A 20,758-nucleotide genomic window follows, 5' to 3' on the forward strand; every position below is an offset into this window, starting at 1 on the left:
TTAAAGTTTCAGAGGGTTCCTAGGTTTCAGGAATGGCATGGTTGTGCACAAGTACAGGGGAGCTCAGATACCAGCCCCAGAGAGAAGGTGGCACCAGGAGGAGGGAAAGGGCAAGGTGGCCAGGACTCTGTAATATTGCCTAGGATCCTGGCGGCAGAATAAATAATATTATATTACGTATAAATAATAAAGGCACACATGAATCCACCTGTTGATGCTGGGCACAGTCACTTCCTCTAGTACGTGGTGGGGAAGGATTGGAGAAACCAACAAATTACAAAAAAAAAAAAATCTTTTCTGGAGCTGAAATTCAGGAATTAAAGTGATCTGAAATATAAAGTCATCTATATTTTCATGATGCTTTAAATTTAACTAAGTCTTATACATACACGATCTTATTGAGGCTTCCAAAAACCCTACAAGATGGACTGGAACTGGAGATATTTGTGTGAACTCATCATTTTAGATAGTTTGATAGATATGGTGATAAATATCATACCCATTTTACAATTGAAGAAACCAAAGCCACTACCGTGGAGTCTATTCTGACTCAGAGAGACCCTATAAGACAGAGTAGAACTGCCCCATAGGGTTTCCAAGGCTGCAAATCTTTAGAGGAGCAGACTGCCACATCTGCGGAAGAGCGGCTGGTGGGTTCAAAACCGCTGACATTTAGGTTAGCTGCTAAGCGCTTTAACCACTTCGCCACCAGGTCTCCTTACAATTTAATAAACTAGAATTAAATGATTCTATGCTTGTGCGAAAGCAAGGATACAACTCAGATCTCACGTCAAATTTAAAGCTGCCACACCAGATTTAAGAATAAGAGGAAAAGCTAAGCATCAATTTACCTCGGAGTGGCGCTATATAATAAAAATGACATTTTGAGGATTTTAACATCTAACTTACTCTATTTGAAACAGCAGTCTCAGGAAAATAGGTGACGGGACTACACACCATTAAAACTGTTGCCAAGCAAAAGGAGTATTTTTCTTGTAAGTTTCTTGTTTGTGTAGTGAATAACGAGTTAAACGTTTGCACACTTCCCATTGGAACTTGGGATAGGATAAAAGAATGAGTTCCAATAAGAAGTCCCCAACCTTTGTTACTCGCTCACTGAACACACGTTTATTGAATGACTGTATCAGTTTCTCTGCAGCGAGCTGGGTATTTTTTTCCTTTCTTTTTTGGAAGGGTGGAGAGGCGGCGAGGGGCAAGAAGACCAGAAGGTATTTACAAAACAGGAAGCTCGCACATTGGAACTGATCCCATAACGAGGGTTCGGAACAGAACCACACAACCCATTTTTTGCACTGTTACTTTGGAAAACGCCCGGTCACTGCCAGCAGTATTTTACATCACTGCTCCTCAAACGTTAATATGCATTTGAATCCGGGAATAATTCCGACTCAGAAAGTTTGGTGTGGGGCTGAAACTGCATTTCGAAAAAGCTCCCAGATGATTCCGAGGCTACCAGTCGGAGTACTACTCTTGCAGGAGGGCTCCACTTTCATTAACGAGAGGCTCTTAGCAACTCGAAAGAAGAAACTCAAAATCCGACCTTTCGAGGGAGGCGGAGACCCCGGGGCAACAGAAAAGCCATCTGGCCACCGCGCCTGGATGCCCACACGCCCGCCCCAGGCCTTACCCCACGATCAGCAGCGCGCTCTGCAGCCGTCTCCTGACCTCCAGGAACATGCGCATCGCGGCCGCCGTCGCCGTCATGGCGGGAGCCCCCGCCCCAGGCTGGACAGAGCCTGAGATTCTGGCGAACCGGGTCACCGGGAGCCGACCCGCTGCACATGCAGCAGCAGCGGCGGCAGCCAAGCTGCCCGCCCAGATCGAACGCACTGCTGGAGAGGCCTCCTAGCCCACAGCGCCACCTGCCGGGCGGAGAACGCGCCACGAGGAATCTGGACCGGAGGGGCGTGCGCTCTTGCACGGAATGCTGAGACAGGTGGGCGGGGAGAGCTAGGCTATCCTATGAGGCCGCTACTCATGGGCGTGGCCTGGAGCGTTAGTCTTCCTGAAAATGAAAACAAAAATTATTTCGGGGTGCACCTCTTTGGCGAACTTGGGTAAGGATGGGACATGAAGAGAGGGAGATCATAGAGAGAGGCGATGCAGGTGGACACCACCCGGTGAAGCCCAAGAAAAGACTCACAGCTACCCTATAGGACCGAGTAGAACTGCCCCATAGTTTTTCCAAGGAGTGCCTGGTGGATTTGAACTGCGGACATTTTGGTTAGCAGCTATAGCACTTAACCAGTAGCCACCAGGGTTTCCAGGGAGCCCAAGAGTAGAATTAAAAAAACGCAAACCAAGCCCGTTGCCGTCGAGTCTATTCGGACTCACAGCGACCCTAGAAGAACAGTAGAACTGCCCCATAGGGTTGCCAAGGAGCACCTACCTGGTGGATTCGAACCGTTGTCCTTTTGGTTAGCAGCCGTAGCTCTTAACCACTGCCACCACGGTTTCCAGAGCAGAACTACCCACCCTAAATCCATTTTACTTTGTTCTCTTTTTTATGAACTAGGGTCGATTGGTAGTTTATCTCCATCCAAGGCAACGAATGTCAAGGATTGACTTCGCGTTCCTTCTCAACTTGGACATGATCTCTCTAAGACTGAAACAGTTGCCAGAAAAAAAAATGCAACGTAATAAAGTTTTCTGTTACCTATTCAGAAGAGTGGAGCAAAGGTTGGCAGCTGGAATCCATCAGCTCCTTCTTGGAAACCCCGTGGGGCAGTTCTGCTGTGCCTCATAGTGTCGCTGTGAGTCGGAATGGACTCGACCACAACGGGTTTGGTCTTCAGGAGGATGTGTGGCTGAAGCTCAGTATGTTGAATTACAGGATTAAGCATTCATATAACTCTTGAAAAAAAGGAAGTGAGGATGATTCCAACTATACAGTAAAAACTGACGCAGGGAAGTGTAAATATTACGCTATTACTATAATTTTGGAAATGTTGACATAGTGAAGGAAAGGACCTAGTATAATTTAAATACTTCTAACTGGGAACTGGGAATTATTAAAATATAAGTTCACTTTAAATATTAAAATATAAGTAGTGTTACAATAGGACTTCTTTAAAAACAAGAAGCTGTTAGTTTTTTAAAATAATTTTTATTGTGCTTTAAGTGAAAGTTTACAAATCAAGTCAGCCTCTCACACAAAAACCCATATACACCTTGCTACACACTCCCAGTTACTCTCCCCCTAATAAGACAGCCTGCTCTCTCCCTCCTCTCTCCTTTTGTGTCCATTTTCACCAGCAAGAAGCTGTTAGTTTTTAAAAACAGGCAATCATGACTTCTATATGTAAGATTCTATGTTTATTGATGTTGCTTTGTAATTTCAAGGTCATAATTATCACACACCAAAAATATTAAAACATTTCCAAATAAATAAATCCACTTCTTCAAAGATACCAGCTTAAGACTATTATTCTAAAATTATTATTTGGGTGTTTTATGTTGATAAACATCTGTTGCACAGATTTGTGTATCTATCACAGTAATTTGAAATCATGGATCGAGGTAGCAACTCAAGAGAATTAAGTTTACTACTATTCCATCTCAAATAATTCATCTACGTCTAGGGTAATTGTGATCCCAATACACCCCAGCATGTTTTCTCCTTTTTCAAAATGGGCAACTAAGAGGTTGACATAACGCCATAATGAACCTATAAATTCTTCTCCTTCCTCTGCCTGCCTCCTCCTTCACAGACCTCTGTTAATGACTTTGTTTTGATCTAATGCTAATGACTTTGTTCTTTGTTTTAGTCTGATGCAAATAACTTTGTTTTGTTCTGTCTGACCACCTGTGACTTAAACCGACCCCCCCCCCACAGGAAAATCAGAGCCCAGGTGTCTGATACATATATCTTTAGCCTGATAAAGAGATGTGGCCATGTGTCTCCTTAGTCTGATAAAGAGTCTTTTGTCATGATACTGTAATGAGTAACTCCTCTGGCCAGGCCATCTTCGGACTACAAAGACACTTCTAACCCTTGTAAGATTCTATATAAACTCTAATGTAAAATTGCTCTTTGGGACTCCATAGAGACAGCCTGTGTTGCTGCTCGGTCGCGGATGATGTATACATCTCCTTAAACTTTCTCTCTCTTTCTGACTTGGAGTATGTTTCATTGGCTCGACTGCTCCAGGGCACAGACCCCAATCAGGTAACAATGATTTCAACTCCTCTTATCATCATCCACCTGTAATCTCCAGGGCTACTAAAGGCTTAAAATATTGATACGTTATATTAAAATATTTAACATTCTTAGCATAATATGCCCCTCATGGTGTTTGATTATCGTTAGTGGTTTTTAGATTTTATATGAAGCCACTTATTGTAAAAAAAAAAAAAAAAAAAAAGTGTTCATTATATTTTGACCCTATAAAACCAAAAAAACGAAACCCATTGCCTTCAAGTCTGTTCTGGCTCACAGTCTAGGCAAAATGGTGCGATCCTCCTTTGAGTAACTTGAAGTGATTTAGAGTTTTAGCCTCAAAATAGCTGCAACTATTTGTCTCCTAACCTCGGGCCTCGAGTAACTCATACAGGCGGAATCCTCCAGCTTATTCAATTCCTCACTTCGCTTCATACTCTGCATCTAAACGGGACTGGCCCTGGCAAGTTGAAAACACCTACTAAAAGCCTCTTCTCCGCCCCACTTCTGCTGTTTAGGAGCCCTGGTGGCGTAGTCGTTAAGAACTACCCTCTGCTAACCAAAAGGTTCGCAGTTGAAATCCACCTGGCTCTCCTTGGAAACCGTGTGGGGCAGCTATAATCTCCTGGGCGGCAACAGGTTGGGGTTGGGTTTTCTGCGGTTCATGACGATAAGTCGCTTACCCGAAATGGCCGGTAGAGGGCGCTGTGGCGACAGTTGGGAGGCGAGGGGCCGGCTGGGGGCGGAGATCTAGGGCGGTCGACGTCGACGCCGGCGTGGCCGCGAGCGCGGTGCACTCTGGGAGCTGTCACCAGGCCCTTCGGCTCCGGCCTCCTTGTAGCTGCCGCGGTTGCCAGGAGAGCGGCGCCGGCCGGGAGCGGGCAAGTCCAGGGCAGGTAACAGCGTCCCCGCCCCCAGTGCGGTCGCGAGGCTGGCCGCCGGTCCAAGGCGACCTCCTCGGACTGGTTCATTCTGGAGTCGGGCTTACTGTGTCGTCGGGCTGTCGCGTCCCGGCCCCGCCTGGAGCCGCGGAGCCGCTGGCCGCCCTCTGGGTTTCGGGGATGCGGGAGCTGCGCGGGGACCGACGGGCGGAGGCGCATGGGCCGCCCTGGGCAGGGGTGGGTCCGGAGCGCCCGGTAGCCGGGGACGAGCTGGGCATGAGGTTATGGGGCAGGTCGCACCTCTGCGGTAAAGGCGCGGGGAATAACCTCTTTGTTGGCGCAATCAGTGCGTAGTGTCGCCTCACTGACTCTGGATTCTCTTAGTTTTGAGGAGAGAAGAATGTCAGCTATGGTAAATGTTCACGGGAGGGGGTTAGAAGGGAGTACGGAAGTTTATTAAGAGGAAGTCGGATTAGTCTTACGGAAGTTGTTAAGAATTATCACCTTTGATTTCCAAGCCCTAAAGTTGCAACATAACAATAGTTACTTGTTCGGTTTTCTCCATTTTTTACTTACCCTGGTGGGGTGGCTGGGGGAAGGGGTACACATAATCAGCTACTTTTTTAAAGCTATGTCAGTTGTGTTTTGATTTTTACTCAATTTTAGAGTACTATGGAATTTGAGAAATAAAAGGATTGGAAAAATTTGATTTGGAGACTGTAGTTAAAGCAATTTGCTTTTATTATTTTTTTTCTTTATGATCACACAAATATGGTGGCGCAGTGGCTATGTGTTACGCTGCTAACCAATAGGTTGGCAGTTCGAATCCACCAGCCGCTCCTTGGAAGCCCTATGGGACAGCTCTCTGTCCTACAGGGTCGCTGTGAGTCAGAATCCACTCCACTGCAATGGGTTTAAGAGCTTATTTGCCGAAAAATAAGCCTTGAACTATGTATATATATATATATATATAAACCCATTGCCGTCGAGCCGATTCCTACTCATGTTGACTGCTTGTCTTCTACGCAGGTATAAGATCTTGTATTTTAATTTTATATGTCAGAATTAATGTGGGCTACTTTTAAGGTCTGTTTATGGATAGCATATGTAAACATTTTGTCCTAAGTAACTCACCACCTGATAGGCAATACAGTGATTTAGTTGAGCTAATAGAAATTGTCCACGTGCAGGCTAAATGCTTTATTTTAGTCATTACTTTTCAGCCACCACTCTAAATCATTCCTCAGAATTGCTAAGCAATGGCAAATATACAGATGGGCCTGATTATTGGGGACCCAATTCTTGCCGGAAGAATTAAAACACCTAAGTTAATACACAAACCAGAAAATGTGATGCCAGTGACAAACTGTTAGATGTAAATTAAATGTTGTCACTGTACATAGTCAAAAGAGACCTATTTTGTAGTTGAAGTAGTAAGAAGAGCTCTGCTGGAATAAGATTTAGGTTCAAGTTCATTCTGCCACTAATTAGGTGGCCTCAATTTTGTTATCTACTTAAGGGAATTTGACAAAGTCAGAGTTTTCCAAATGGATGTTTCTCCTGAACATTGTTCTAAAGCTGTTAATAAGTTCATTGCTCCAAAACAGTGTTCCATAGGAAATAATTTGGGAGCACACTGGGTTAAACCAAGTTAAATGACTTTTTGATTTGCTTTTAACTGCAGGACTCCTCAAACCTTCACTATGCTAATATGCAGTGTATATCTCCAGGGGAAGGTTATCACAGCATTTCCTAAACTTACCTGGCTCGAGATCCTATTTTCTCATGGCCAACCTGTTAACATTTCCTAGAATATAATTACATAGAACACCAATTTGAAAATTGCTATGCTTCGTGATTATTGAGTCTCCTTTTCAGCTCTAAAATTTCATGCATTATGCTTTAAGTACCAAGTCAGTTTTAAGTGTGAAGTATGCTTCATGCTTGAGCAGGAAGATCTAGTGGCAACTCTCACTGGTTTCAGGAAAAGGCTTCTATTATTAATATTAATATTAAGAATGCACATGGGTCTTCCTGAGCTTTCATTCATTAATTTATGGTGAAGATTTTTTTTTTCCCCCTTTCCTGGTCTCTTGATGCTTTTCTTTAAAAATAATTAATTCATGTTTTGAACTTGATTCTGTGGTTGAGTTACTGATTTTATGGCATTTTAAAGTTGCAACAAGTAAAGTCTTGATGATGGCATTGTTTTTACCATGAATGATATGCCTTTTCTAATAATGAATTCTTACAACTATGAAAGTGATACAAGCTACCGGAAATATACTTAAATAATAATTTTAAGAGCATAGATCATCAAAGCCAGTTAAAGGTTAAAAACATTAATGCTAAAACAGTTATTTCTTCGTTGCTAACACACAGTATCTAAGTATTGAGTACAATCAACTCTTTTTGTTGTTGTTGTTAAATTCTGAAAGCAGAAAGTATGGGTGCTTCTGTTTTTGTTGCTTAGTTAGGGCTTCCAGTTGTAGGAAAGGATAGGAACAGGATGTTGAATTTTAATAGGTGTCTTAGTTATGTAGTGAAACCCTGATGGCTAGTGGTTAAGAGCTACCACTGCTAACCAAAAGGTCGGCAGTTCAAATCCACCAGGTGTTCCTTGGAAACCCCATGAGGGAGTCCTACTCTGTTCTCTAGGGTCGACTCGATGGCAGTGGATTTGCTTTGGTTTTTTAGTTATCTAGGGCTGGTGTAACAGTAATACCACACGTGGGTGGCCTTAACAAAGAGAAATTTATTTTCTCACAGCCTAGGAGGCTAGAAGTCAGAATTCAGGGCGTCAGCTCCAGGGAAAGGCTTTCTGTCTCTGTTGTCTCTGGAGGAAGGTACTTTTCATCAATCTTACCCTGGTCTAGGAGCTTCTCTGCACAGGAACCTCAGGTCCAGAGAACTTGCTCTGCTCTGGGTGGTGCTTTCTCGGTCGTATGAGTTCCTTATGTCTCTCTGCTTGATTCTTTCTTTTGTATCTCAAAAAGAGATTGGCTTAAAACAATTTAATCTTGTAGATTGAGCCCTGCCTCATTAATCTAACTGCTGCTAATCCCACTTTATCAACATCGTAGAGATAGGATTTACAACATGTAGGAAAATCACATCAGATTACAAAATGGTGGACAGTTGCACAATACTGGGAATCATGGCCTAGCCAAACTGATACGGATATTTTGGGGGGACACAATTCAATCCATGAAATAGATAAACCTTTGATAAATTCTCTGTCTGAAATAAAACTCTTAAGTAGTTTAAGAGCTAATATTTTTGTGTGATAGCTAACAGTTTATACTGAGAATTTATTATATGAAAATAAATACATTGATCCACTTGTCTTTAAATAGTGATTTGTTTTTTCTCCTTATTGTGTTTACCACCTGTATTAGTTTCCTAGGGCTTCCTTAACAACTTACCACAAACTGGGTGATTTGTAGCAACAGAAATTTATTTTCTCAGTTTTGAAGGCTAAAAGTCTAATTCAGATTGTCAGGAGGGCCATGCTTTTTCTGAAGGCTCTAGGGAGAGATCCTTACTAGCTTCTTCAGCTTCCCGTGACCCCAGGCATTCCTTGGTTTGTGGTAGCATAACTCCAGTCTTTGCCTCTATCTCTACATGGTCATTCTTCCCTGTGTGTCTCCTCTTTTCTTTTTATAAGCATAGTACTCATACTGGATTAGGCAATATGAGCTCATGTTAATTTAATTACATCTGCAAAGACCCTATTTCCGAATAAAACCACATTCACAAGTTCATTGAGGGTTGAGGGGGGAGGGTGGGCAGGTGGGCTAGGACTTCTACATATCTTTTGGGGGGACACAATTCAACTTATAACAGCCCTTGTTCAAGCTCTCCATGCCTGCAACTTCAATGATCTTTGACCCATACTTTTATTGCATAGGTCAAAGATACTGTATCAACTTTATTAAGGTAAAATTTACATACAATAATGTATACCCATGTTAAGTATACATTTCATTGAGCTTTAACAAATATATACACACCTATGTAACCACCACTGCAGTCAGGAGATGGAGGATGTCCACTGCTCAGGTCTATATTGGTATGCTTCCGCTCTCTTGAAAGGCTTTTCCTGTCTCTACACATCTAAATCATACCTACCTATCTTTCAAGTCCTGGCTCAAATGCTAACTTGTCTGTGAATCCTTGATGGATTCAAAGTGAATACCTCATTTTGAACTAATTTCCTCCTCTAATAGGCTTCCTATGAACATTTTCTTGAACTTCTTTCTCTGTCCTTAACAATGGCTAAACCAATGTCATGCACGTAATAGGCATTTGTATTTATTTGCTGACCAAATAGATTAGTGCAGTGTTTCCCAAACTTTAGTCAGTCTTATAGCATCATCGAAATTTCAGCCATATGTGCATATTCCTATATATTTATTTTCTTAATATTTCTTTAAGTCAATGCAATTATTTTTAAAGGAAACTTGAAATAACTACCATAAATAAAAAGCGGGGATCACTTTCCATAAATAGAAAGTGGCATGAAGTTAAAAATAATGAAAACAAAACCCAAACCAGTTGCCATCAGACTGATCCTGACTCACGGAGACTGCATGTGTTGTAGAGTAGAACTGCGCTTCATAGGGTTTTTAAGGCTGTGACCTGTTAGAAGCAGATCTCCAGGCCTTTCTTCTGTGGCACCTCTGAGATGGTTTGTACCCCCAACTTTTTGGTGAGTAATCAAGTACTTAACTACTTTTACCACTCTGGGACTTGAAAACAAAGCAATTTTATTAAATTATAGCTAGAAACTATTGCCTATGAAGGCTTTTAGCCTGAGACTTGCTACTCTTTGGTTAAGGAGTATTATCCAGAATTACAGAGGCATTATAACATTCTGACACCAAACTGAGACATTATTTTTGATGCTGTCAGAGGAAGTAAAAGAGATTGAACAGGAAATTGCATCCTCAAAGAATTCATTATTGCTTAGCCGTGTCCTTGGGTCCCATAAAATTATCTCACATTGAGTTGGTGGCCCAAATTTTGGGAAATACTGAATGAATCCAGGCTTGAAAATTCCTTAGAACTTTATCTGTGTAAGGATTATGAAATAAAGTTTCTATTGTAGATTTTAAAATGTACTACAGTTAACTTAAAAAGTGCAGTATGCACTTTTTTGTAAAATGCACTTTTTACAATATTTGCATACATATTTACAGTATGAAGATGAAAAATTAATATTTTATTTAATCAGATACATGACTACATTTTTTCAAAAAAATTCTTTTGTTGTTGAGAATATACACAGCAAAACATACGCCAATTCAACAGTTTCTACATGCATAATTCAGTAGCATTGATTACATTCTTCAAGTTGTGCAACCATTCTCACCCTCCTTTTCTGAGTTACTCACTGCCCCCTAAGTTTCCTATCTAGTCTTCTGAGTTGCTGTTGTCAGTTTGATCCCATACAGATAGATCTTGAAAGAGCACAGTATTCAAGGCAAACAGTTTACTAGTTAAGCTAATCTGTTGTTTAGTTTTAAGAAGACTTCAGGGGATATTTTTGGTCTAAGGCTTAAAGATTATCTCAGGGCAGTAGTTTCAAGGGTTCATTCAGCCTCTATGGCTCCAGAAAGTCTGGAGTCCATGAGAATTTGAAATTCTGTTTTTGCGTTTTTCCCCTTTTGATCATGATTCTTCAATAGAATCTTTGATCAGAATGCTTGGTAATGATAGCCAGTCAAAAATATTCTTAATGTTACTTTTACAAGTAAAACACTAATACCTTATTGTTATTCAAACACATTAGCTTTAAGATAAACTTTTGAATCAAAAGAAAGAAATCTGAATCTAAAACCCAGTGGGAACTTTTTATAATATGACAACGTGATAACCATTGATTCAGGAATGATGAAATATTAATATAAACTTTATCTCATCAAATCTAAAAGAATTTGGTATCTCCTTTACTTCTCCCTGTCTTCACTTATTAAGTTTTATATAGCCTTGTGTTCATATTTCCATGCCGCCTCAAACTGGAAGTAAGAAAAGAGCCATCTTGAATGCATATTTATTTTATAAGAGAACTTTCTCCTAAACAAGTGGGTTTGTTTCCATATCTCTACTATAAAATAAAGCAGCAATATAGAAAGAATACAGATAAATTGTCATCATTTAGACATGACAACTGACTGTAACCAGCAAAACTATAAAAGCACAGCAGTCTTAGTCCTTTGCGTTGTACAGGTAAATCATCCTATATTTTTCAGTTGACCTTGATTGTGCCATTATATTATGATAAAATAGTATGAAACTTCAGCTACCCAAAACCCTTAGGGGATGTGTTATTTTGGTCAATCAAATTTTTCAGATAACTGGAACTTTTTTATATTATTTATCCACAAATACCACCTCAGACCACTTGATTATGCTTTTTGTTTGTCTTTGGCATGATACACTGGTACAGTGGCTAATTTCCGCACACACTTAAACATGCCTGACAACGTGTCTCAATCGTAAAATTTCTTGCACAGGAAAATGTTCAGAAAAAAAGAATGTACTACTCACTTTAAATGTTAATGTCTGTCATTTTGGAAGAAAAATGAATATTGAAATAATTTGTATACGGTATGACCACCAATTACTGTAGTTAGGGGTTCAACCTCGAGTTTGAATGACAGGTTCCAGCAAGATGATTTCTGATGGCATCTGCTATTTTACTGGAAGACTATCATCTAAGCACTGTGCTCCAAACCTATCTGGTTCTATACCTTGAGGCTGCATATTAGTTTTATGTGATTTGGTAACTACTGTTTTAATTACATCTTTTAAATTATAGAGGTTGAGGTTTATTTAAAGAAGGTAAAGATTATTTGAGAATAAATAAACTCTTTAGTTATCTATTGCTGCATAACAAATTATCTCAAAATGTAGTGGCTTAATACACAAAAATAAACATCTCTCGCAGTATCTGTCGGTAGGGAATCGGGGAGCAGTTTGGCTGTAGGGTTCTGGTTTGAGTTTCTTGTGAGGCTGCAGTTAGATGTCAGCTTGCGCTGCAGCCATCGGAAGGTTTGGTTGGAGCTGAAAGATCCAGTTATAAAATGGCTCACTTACATGACTGACAAATTGATTCTGCCTGTTGGAGGGAGGCCTTAGTTCCTCTGCTTGTGGGCTCCTTAAGTGTCCTTATGACATAGAAACTAGTTTGCCCCAATAAGTGAGCCAAGAAAGATCAATGTAGAAGTTGTAATATCTTGTATGACCTAGACTGAGAAGTCACATACCTTGACTTCTGCAGCATTCTATTTATTGTTTACACAGGCAAGCTGTAATTCTATGTGGGAGGGGACTGTACACGAGTGTGAATACCAGGAGGCAAGGATCATTGGAGGCTATTTTGGAGGCTGGCTACCACATCTTCTAAAGTCAGTATGAAAATATACCTGTAAATAATAAGCAATACATATTTACTCATTATGGTCTTGAAAAGAATATTTAAAAAATTAACTTGAAATGCCAACTGACTTACTGGGTTGGCATTTTAAAATTACTAAGCAAAGCAAATAGGGGACAGTGGTTATTCAGTGGTAGAATTATAGTCTTCCGTGCAGGAGACCCAGGTTCAATTCCTGGCCAGTGCACCTTACGTGCAGCCACCACTCACCTGACAGTGGAGGCTTGCATGTTGTTATGATGCTGAGCAGGTTTCAACAGAGCGTCTAGACTAAGACAGACTAGGAAGAAAGGTGTGGTGATCGATTTCTGAAAATCAGCCAGTGAAAATCCTATGGATCATAATATTCTGATCCATTGTGCAGTGAACTCGATGGCTGCTAACGACGACAGACAAAGTAAATATTTTATCAACAAAATTCCATGTCTCTGTGGTTCTTTGAGGTGGTATTTTTAGATGTAACACTTAAGAAACAGATTTTACTGGCTTTGATTTTGTTTTCTTATGAGATGAAGAGAGAGGGAATACCACATGTTACACAGCTGCTCCGTACAGAACCCTATTTGTGGTTCTTTAGGGGCATTATTCATTCAATCACCTTTTAAAAATTAATTTTTTTTAATTCCATGAATAGGAAATAATTTGCATGATTTTAAAAGTATAAAAATGTATCCAGTGAAAAGGCTCCCTCTCCCACCCCTGCCCTCATCCACCTAGTTCTCACCCATCCCCCAGATGTAATCAGTTTTACTATCTTAACGTTCTTTCAGAGCTGTATTGTGCATATGGAAATTATATGACATTTCACCCTTTTTTACATAAAGGGTAGTATACTACAAACGCAGTTCTCTACCTTGCTTTTTTTAAGTTAATGCCGTAGAAATTTTTTATAAACCAATACATACAATTTTTTTCATTCTTTTTACCAGCTGATTGTTTTCTAATATTCAATTTTTATAATGTTTATTGATCATGGATTATTGGTCAAGCTCTTTGTAGGAGCTGGAGATACAAGAGCTAAAATTATAGATAAGAACCCCCTATCACAGGGATTATCGCCCATGGGAGTTACAGTTCAATTACTCTAAAATGAGGTGAGTTCTCTGATGGGGGAAGTACAGTGTGTAGTGGGAGTTCACAGGAAGGAGGGTGTATGTTAGTGTTGCGGGATCAGGAAAGGCTCCCCAAGGGGAATGAAACCTGTGACCTGAAGGATGATCAGGTACTAGCCCAATCAAGTTGGGATTCAGTATTTCAGTCAGAAGAAATAAAACTTTTAGAAACACAAAGCCTAGGCACATTCTTAATACTATGCTACACTGTAAGCCATATTTATAAATAGTGATAAATGTACTGATTAAAGAATGAGACAAGTTAGAGGGGTTGAATCAGAGAAGATTTCACGTAGAGTAATAGCATTTTGAGTCTAATTTTGATAGAAGAATTTTAGGTGATCAAAAGGAGCAGAGGCATATCCAGAGAAGAAATAGCATATTTAAAGACGCTGAAGTGGGGCAGAACAAGTCTTGAACAGTGGACATTGACTACTAGGTTTTGCTTAGCTGGAACAGAAATATGAATGATAGGATTCAATGAATGCATCTATTTATAAAAAGGCATTAATCATGTGGTTAAGAGTTTGGATTTCATTTTTAAGGAATCGAATGTCCTGGGTATAGCAATGGTAAGGGTACTTTCTAAGTGCTAAGTAAGCGCTGGGTTGAGGTGCTTTTCATGGATTATCGAATTTATTTTTCTGAGCTTCCAGCAGGGAGTAACATGCTCAAATTATTTTTTACTATGTAAAATTAATTGGCTTTTAGAGAAGCTGAAGGTAGAGGAAATAGGAGGTTCTAAGAAAGGAGACCTGGTGGCGCCGTAGTTGAAGCAATTGACTTATATTGAAAGGTCTACAGTTTGAAACCATCAACTGCTCCATGGGAGAAAGATGTGGCAGTCTGCTTCCATAGAAATTTACAGGCCTTGGAAACCCTGTGGGGTGGCTATGAGTTGGAATCCACTCGACAGCAGTGGGATGAGTTTGGTTTTGTAATAGTCTGGTTATAAAATATTCAGCTACTATGGATAAAAGATGATTCTGAGAGAGATTGTGGTAAGACTGGAAAAAACAAACCAAAAAAAGAATTTTTGATAGTTTGGATATGAGACTAGGAATTAAAGCCAAAGTGTAAGCCTGTGTGATTGGGAAAATGATGGTGCTGTCTTTTTGTTGACAGTAATGTTGTAAAAAAAAAAAAAAAAAAGGAAACTCAGAGAACAGTGACAACAGTGCTTGACACATTGTATTTCTTGTGTTGGAGTGAATATCCTAAAGAAATCTGAGACAGCAGAGAGACTGAGAAATGGAAAGTAAAGAGAAGTGTAATAATAGTGATAACAGTTCGTGATTTCTCAGTGTCTTGGAGGGTGCGTGGTATCTGTAAAGGAACTCTGAATAAAGATTTTACAAAAGCCAGGGAATACCTGATTTTAGCTCTAACTCAGTAGGTGCTTCAGAAACTATCAGAATATCTAGAGTTAATTCTCTCTCTTGCAAAGCAACATATCAGCAAGGTGTTCCCCCCCCCCTTCATTGTGTTTGTATTATTAATACTTTTGTTCTGTTGTCACTGTAACCTTCAAACATGAGAGGGGAAGAAACATTGCAAGAGATGTAGAAGCAAGGATGCATCTGCTATAGATAGTACTCTTTTTTTCTCTGTAAAATACCCTGATATCCTCAAAATTAATTCTAGTTTCTTTTCTTTGCCCCTCAAGGGAGTTAACCCGGGTGCCAGGGTACTGTCTGGCACCTTTCTTCCTTAGCTTTGAGTAAACTGATATGCACAGACACATGCATGGTATGTCCACTGTGAGTCCAATTATTTAAAAGTACTAAATGTTGGTGGCTTCCTGCCCATGCAATATTTGATCCTGTTCTTTGTATGCATAGACAAAGATTGAATTTGCATCTTAGTGAATTTTGTGTGTATCTGTGTGTGCATGTGTGTTCTTCCTCATGATTTTATTTTGGAACAGTTTTAATAAAATTTATAATTTTCAGGAAAACCTGAAAACTGCATTTTTAAAACTAAATTGGGAAGTATATATTTTTCCTCACAGGCTATGAGTAAATGATTAAAATTTATGTATAGATATTCAGTTAAATATGAACACACTAGTAAGTACAGAAAACTTTGTACTATTTGGCTAATACATACAGTATTGCATTTAAAAACCAATGTTTATTTATAAATTGATTATGATAATTAGTTCATAATATACTGTTTATTGGTGCCCCAGTCACCCAGTGGTTAAGAACTTGGCTGCTAACCAAGAGGTAGGCAGTTTGAATCCACCAGGCACTCCTTGGAAACCCTATGGGGCAGTTCTATTCTGTCCTGTAGGGTCGCTATGAGTCAAAACTGACTTGACAGCAACAGGTTTGGCCTTGTTAATACTATGTATTAAGAGCCCTGGCAGCACAATGGTTAAGCACTTGGCTGCTGACCAAAAGGTTGGCGGTTTGAATCTACCAGCTGCTCTGTGGGAGAAAAGACCTGGTGATCTGCTTCCATAAAGACTACAGCCTAGGAAACCCTATGGGGCAGTTCTGCTCTGTTCCATCAGGTCACTATGAGTTGGAATTAACCGGATGTCACACACCAACAACATATTATTTATTAATTTTAAAAGGATAGCATTATTATTATTAAATGTTTATTAATGTTAAATTACATTTTAAAAATGTTGGTTAAATTTTATTTTCTTGGAAGTAATTTGGTTAACTTAGTATAGTGTATTTAATTGTGCTGTAAAGATTATTTTTTATTCTTTTACTTTATTTCTAGTAGTTTGTCTTAGAATATTTCTTTTCAAAGTTTAAGCTTAGTCATTTGTCATAGTTAAATGAAGAATAGTATTTAGCTACAAATGAACATGCTTATTTTGAGAAAGATGCTTTCTGAAAAGTGCGTTTTAAATAAACTGGAAAAATACCCAGTAGGATAGCTAAAAGTTAAAGTCACCCCTGATCTTGTATTTCTCATCTCACATCCTTTTTAATCATTCTGAATAACTCATTTTTGTTATAAAAATGTACTCACAAGAACTCATGTATTCATTTTTGTCATTCTCATGTCTGCTTTTTACCATATATAAAAAATAAGTAGTGTTTTCTTACATTTTCCTAATTAAAAGCAAAAACAGAATATGGTTATTTCTAGATAACTTAGATTTTCTTAAAGTGTATTATTACTGATATTTACTCCCAGACTCACTTCTCTTTGCCGCCTAAAAAGTTTCTGATTCATTTCTCCCCCCCAAATCTGTGTATACACAGGAAAATCAAACAAAATTTTAATATTAGCAAGTACCATAAATCCTCACAACTGGACCATTAAGCAACATCATGATAAATGGAGAAAAGATTGAAGTTGTCAAAGATTTCATTTTACTTGGATCTACAGCCAATGCCCGTGAAAGCATCAGTCAAGAAATCATATGAAGCATTGCATTGGGAAAATCTGCTGCAAAAAACCTCTTTAAAATGTTAAAAAGCAAAGATATCACTTTAAGGACTAAGGTGCACCTGACCCAAGCTGTGGTGTTTTCAACTGCCTCATATGCATGCAAAAGCTGGACAATGAATAAAGAAGACCAAAGAAGAAGTGATGACTGAATTATGGTGTTGGTGAAGAGTATTGAATATACAGTGAACCGCCAGAAGAATGAACAAATCTGTCTTAGACAAAGTGTAGCCAGAATGCTCCTTAGAAGCAAGGATGACAAGACTTTGTCTCACATACTTTGGGCATGTTATCAGGAGGGACTAGTCCCTGGAGAAGGACATCATGCTTGGTAAAGTAGAGGATCAGAGAAAAAGAGGAAAACCCCGAACAAGATGGGTTGTAACAGTGGCCACAATAATGGGCTCAAGCATAACAACAATGTGAGGATGGTGCAGTACCAGGCAGTGTTTCATTCTGTTGTATGTAGGGTCGCTGTGAGTCGAACAGCCTCAATGGCACTTAGCCACAACAACCATAAAGATATATTCGGAAAAAAAAGCTAGATCCCATAAACCAAAATTTAGTTACTTTCAATTCTTAGTTTTAGATTATCCACACAACTACTTCTTTGTATAAACCAAAAAACACCAAAGCCATTGCCATCAAGTCGATTCCAACTCATCGCAACCCTATAGGACAGAGTAGAACTGCCCCATACAGTTTCCAAGGAGTGCCTGGTAGATTTGAACTGCCGACCTTTTGGCTAGCAGGTGTAGCTCTTAACCACTACACCACCAGGGTTTCCACTTCTTTGTGTAGATATATTTAATGCAAATAGATATGACTAAACCAGAATATGCTATTGAGCAACCAGTGATGTCCACAGGTTTCATGAAAATGTGGGAAACTTTTCTGAAATATTTTCTGAAACATTTTTCTCCCCTTAAACCTCATGAATTACATCTCCCTTTTGCCAAGAGAAAAAACAAAAGCTGTCTTTATTAGAAATTGTAGAACATCCCTTGGGTGCTTTATAATAGAGTTTGTAAACTAGAGCATACTCTCAGTCTGGCAGGAGTCTTGACATCAGCCCTGGGCCTCCTTAATTTGGGGACATCCACACCTGTAATCCTGTTTTTTGATGCACAACCCAATATCCAGCACCGCTCTAGCAGTTTGTCCCAATTGAGAGCATATTTTTACCTCTTAGAAATTGTTTTCTCAGTGGAGTAGATTGTCTTCTTGTACATACCATATAAAGTTCCTTTTCCATTCTGGCCATTTATTGAATTTAAATCACTGTTGTACAGATCACAAACAGAAAACCCTTCTATATCAGAATTTACAGTCATGTTGCCTTATACCTTAGTTTAACCTAAATACTTATGGTATTTATTAATGAGCTAGGTCTGAGGTATCCAGATTTGAACTTTGGCCCCTGTGCTTACTTAAGTCGAGGTTGAGGAGGAGAGTAGAAAAAGATAATGTACTTACATAATTTTAGTTTTGCTTGTTTGTTTTTTAATAAGTACAGTAGGGGAGTATGGCCTGAACAGCCTTTTGAAAAATGAATGAGGGAGAGGTAGAGCATGCCAGGCACAAGAATTAAGATCCGTAGTAAGAAGCACTTCAGGAAGATAGTGATTAAGAGCTCAGCCCAGGGTCGACCTACCAGAATTCTTCCTGGTTTCTTCTCTAGAGTAATACTCTCTTGTGGAACCTCAAACACCAGTTTCCTCGTATGTACATGTCTGTGTCAGTATACCTGTGTCGTGAAGTTGTTATGACAATTACATGACATAATTCACCTAAAAAGGCTTAACAGAGTACCTGGCGAGGATAAATATTAAATCAGTGTCAGCTGCTATTGTCATCATCATCTTGAAACTTTATGGACAATGTTTACTTGGCTGGTGTACTTTGGGAATAGGATGATTATTTCCAATTTGAGGGCATATGTTTAGTGTTCATTATTATAGCTGTCATTTGATGCTTACTGTAAGTAGCATCTCAGCTTCCCATTAATGGATCATTTTAGGTTTTTATATGTGCTCACACTTTTCTATTTTCTGAAGTACCATTTTACTTATTGCCTATGTGTACCAGAAAATCACAGAATTTAAAGCTAAAAGGAGTCTTAGATCATCATTTTTATGTAATTCAGATACTATTTTTAACAGAATGTATATTTTTGTATGTGTCTTTGCTTAAAAAAATAGTAAAATTAAATCATTTTCTCTATTTGTTACCTTAGCGAAACTGGGGGCTAGTTGATATTTCTTTTATTCTATGTTTTTTATTTTTACTGAGAACTAAAGTGAAAATAATAATAAATATATACAAAAAATATAGTAATGCTCTTTGAATTTTCTCCAAGTAAGGATTTGCCTCTGATTAACTAATTTAAAAAAGATTTGACCTCTGGGAGTATCATACTTAATATAGGATTCCTTATTTCCTTTCACAAGGGCTAGAATGACATCCTCCACTTTAAGTAGTTATACTTAATAAAGATGATTGCTAAACTGAGCCAAGGTTTTTTTTTTTTTTTTTAATGTAACTGAATATGGCATTTTTTTTAATAGGTGTTCTCAGAGGAATCTTTCTCCTTTTAAAGCACTTAGTAGCCATATGAGCACAGTCTGTGTGTGGAGGGAGTGTGAGGTCTACAACCCCTTTGCAGTTGACAATTTGGCCTTTTCATCCTGGTTCTGAGAGTAGGACCACACCTGAAGCCAAAGAGTAGGGACAACCCAACTAAGAGGAATCGGCTTGCGGGCCTTATGCTTCCTAAGCCTCAGGAAGCCCATGGTGATGCCAATAAAAGTCTGGGAAGACAGAGGATCACGGGAGCTTTCTGGGTTGGAGAATGCAGGGCCAGGAGAAGCAGAAGCTGGTGTTCTGTAACAGCCAAGTGGCAGCAGAGTGGTCTGAGAGGAATGGGCCAAGAACTATAATGCTTAGGACAGTGGCAGCACCAGAAGCAGTGGAGACCACAAATTGGCTTGGGGAGTGGAAGAAACCCCATTTGAGAATAAGAGGCCCAAAGCAGAGCAGAGCGATGGTATAAGCCCAGAAGAGACTTGGGAGACCCTATGCAGGTGGTCTGTCCCTGCCTGCCAAGCCTGGGTGAACCCCCCTGTAGGGGTTGCCCTCAGAGCAGTTTTTGCTTTAAGAGCTGGGACCAGCCCACGGCTGACCTGAGGCTCCTGGTTGAGAATTGAACCAGTCAGTGACAGGGGTGAGAGCCAGCCAGGATTAGCCACAGAGAGAACCCAGGATGTAAGAGTGAACATCGATTTCTTCCATGGAAAGAACCTAACCCGTTGCCATCAATTCGATTCCGACTCACAGCGACCCTGTAGAACAGAGTAGAACTGCCCCGTAGAGTTTCCAAGGAGTGGCTGGTGGATTCAAATTGTTGACCTTTTGGATAGCAGCCAAGCTCTTAACCACTGGACCACCACGGCTCCGTTTATTTAAGATTGAACATTAATTTCTACTTATTGTTTGTTATTTTCCATTTACTCCATCATTAAACTGTTATTTACTGTTGAATTATGTTATCTACTGTTTGAATTATAGTGTTGGTGAAGAAGATTGAATAGACCATGGACTCGTGCTGATGCGCTGGGAGTGTCTTGTGTGTTCTGACTCTGATAAGCAGACGTGATGTTATTAGTGAACAATGTGTGTGTGTACCACAATAAATAAATTTGTATTGTTAAAGCAACCTGTGCATGTA

At 39.6% G+C, this 20,758-nt stretch overlaps 2 protein-coding genes across 16 annotated transcripts in view; one reads left to right on the top strand and one right to left on the bottom strand.

Moving 5' to 3' along the window:
- UBE3D (ubiquitin protein ligase E3D) overlaps positions 1-3,835 on the bottom strand; it is a 160,228-nt gene extending 156,393 nt beyond the window's left edge. For 2 of the 8 annotated variants that reach the window (XM_010586491.3, XM_023544176.2), the window contains exon 1: positions 1,649-2,978. In XM_010586491.3, the coding sequence (XP_010584793.1) occupies positions 1,649-1,725 (77 nt within the window). In that variant the 5' untranslated portion in view covers positions 1,726-2,978. Of the gene's footprint in view, positions 1-1,648 lie in introns of all 8 variants that reach the window. The other 6 variants (XM_064288479.1, XM_064288489.1, XM_064288480.1 and 3 more) reach the window with 6 other exon arrangements.
- Positions 3,836-4,966: 1,131 nt separating this feature from the next.
- Positions 4,967-20,758, top strand: part of DOP1A (DOP1 leucine zipper like protein A) — a 123,772-nt gene continuing 107,980 nt past the window's right edge. For 7 of the 8 annotated variants that reach the window (XM_064288416.1, XM_064288422.1, XM_064288413.1 and 4 more), the window contains exon 1: positions 4,967-5,076. The gene's annotated coding sequence lies outside the window, so the exon portion shown is untranslated. The remainder of the gene's footprint in view (positions 5,077-20,758) is intronic. The other variant, XM_064288390.1, reaches the window with a different exon arrangement.

The sequence above is a fragment of the Loxodonta africana genome, chromosome 1, assembly GCF_030014295.1.
Source record: "Loxodonta africana isolate mLoxAfr1 chromosome 1, mLoxAfr1.hap2, whole genome shotgun sequence".
NCBI classification, from domain to species: Eukaryota; Metazoa; Chordata; class Mammalia; order Proboscidea; family Elephantidae; genus Loxodonta; species Loxodonta africana.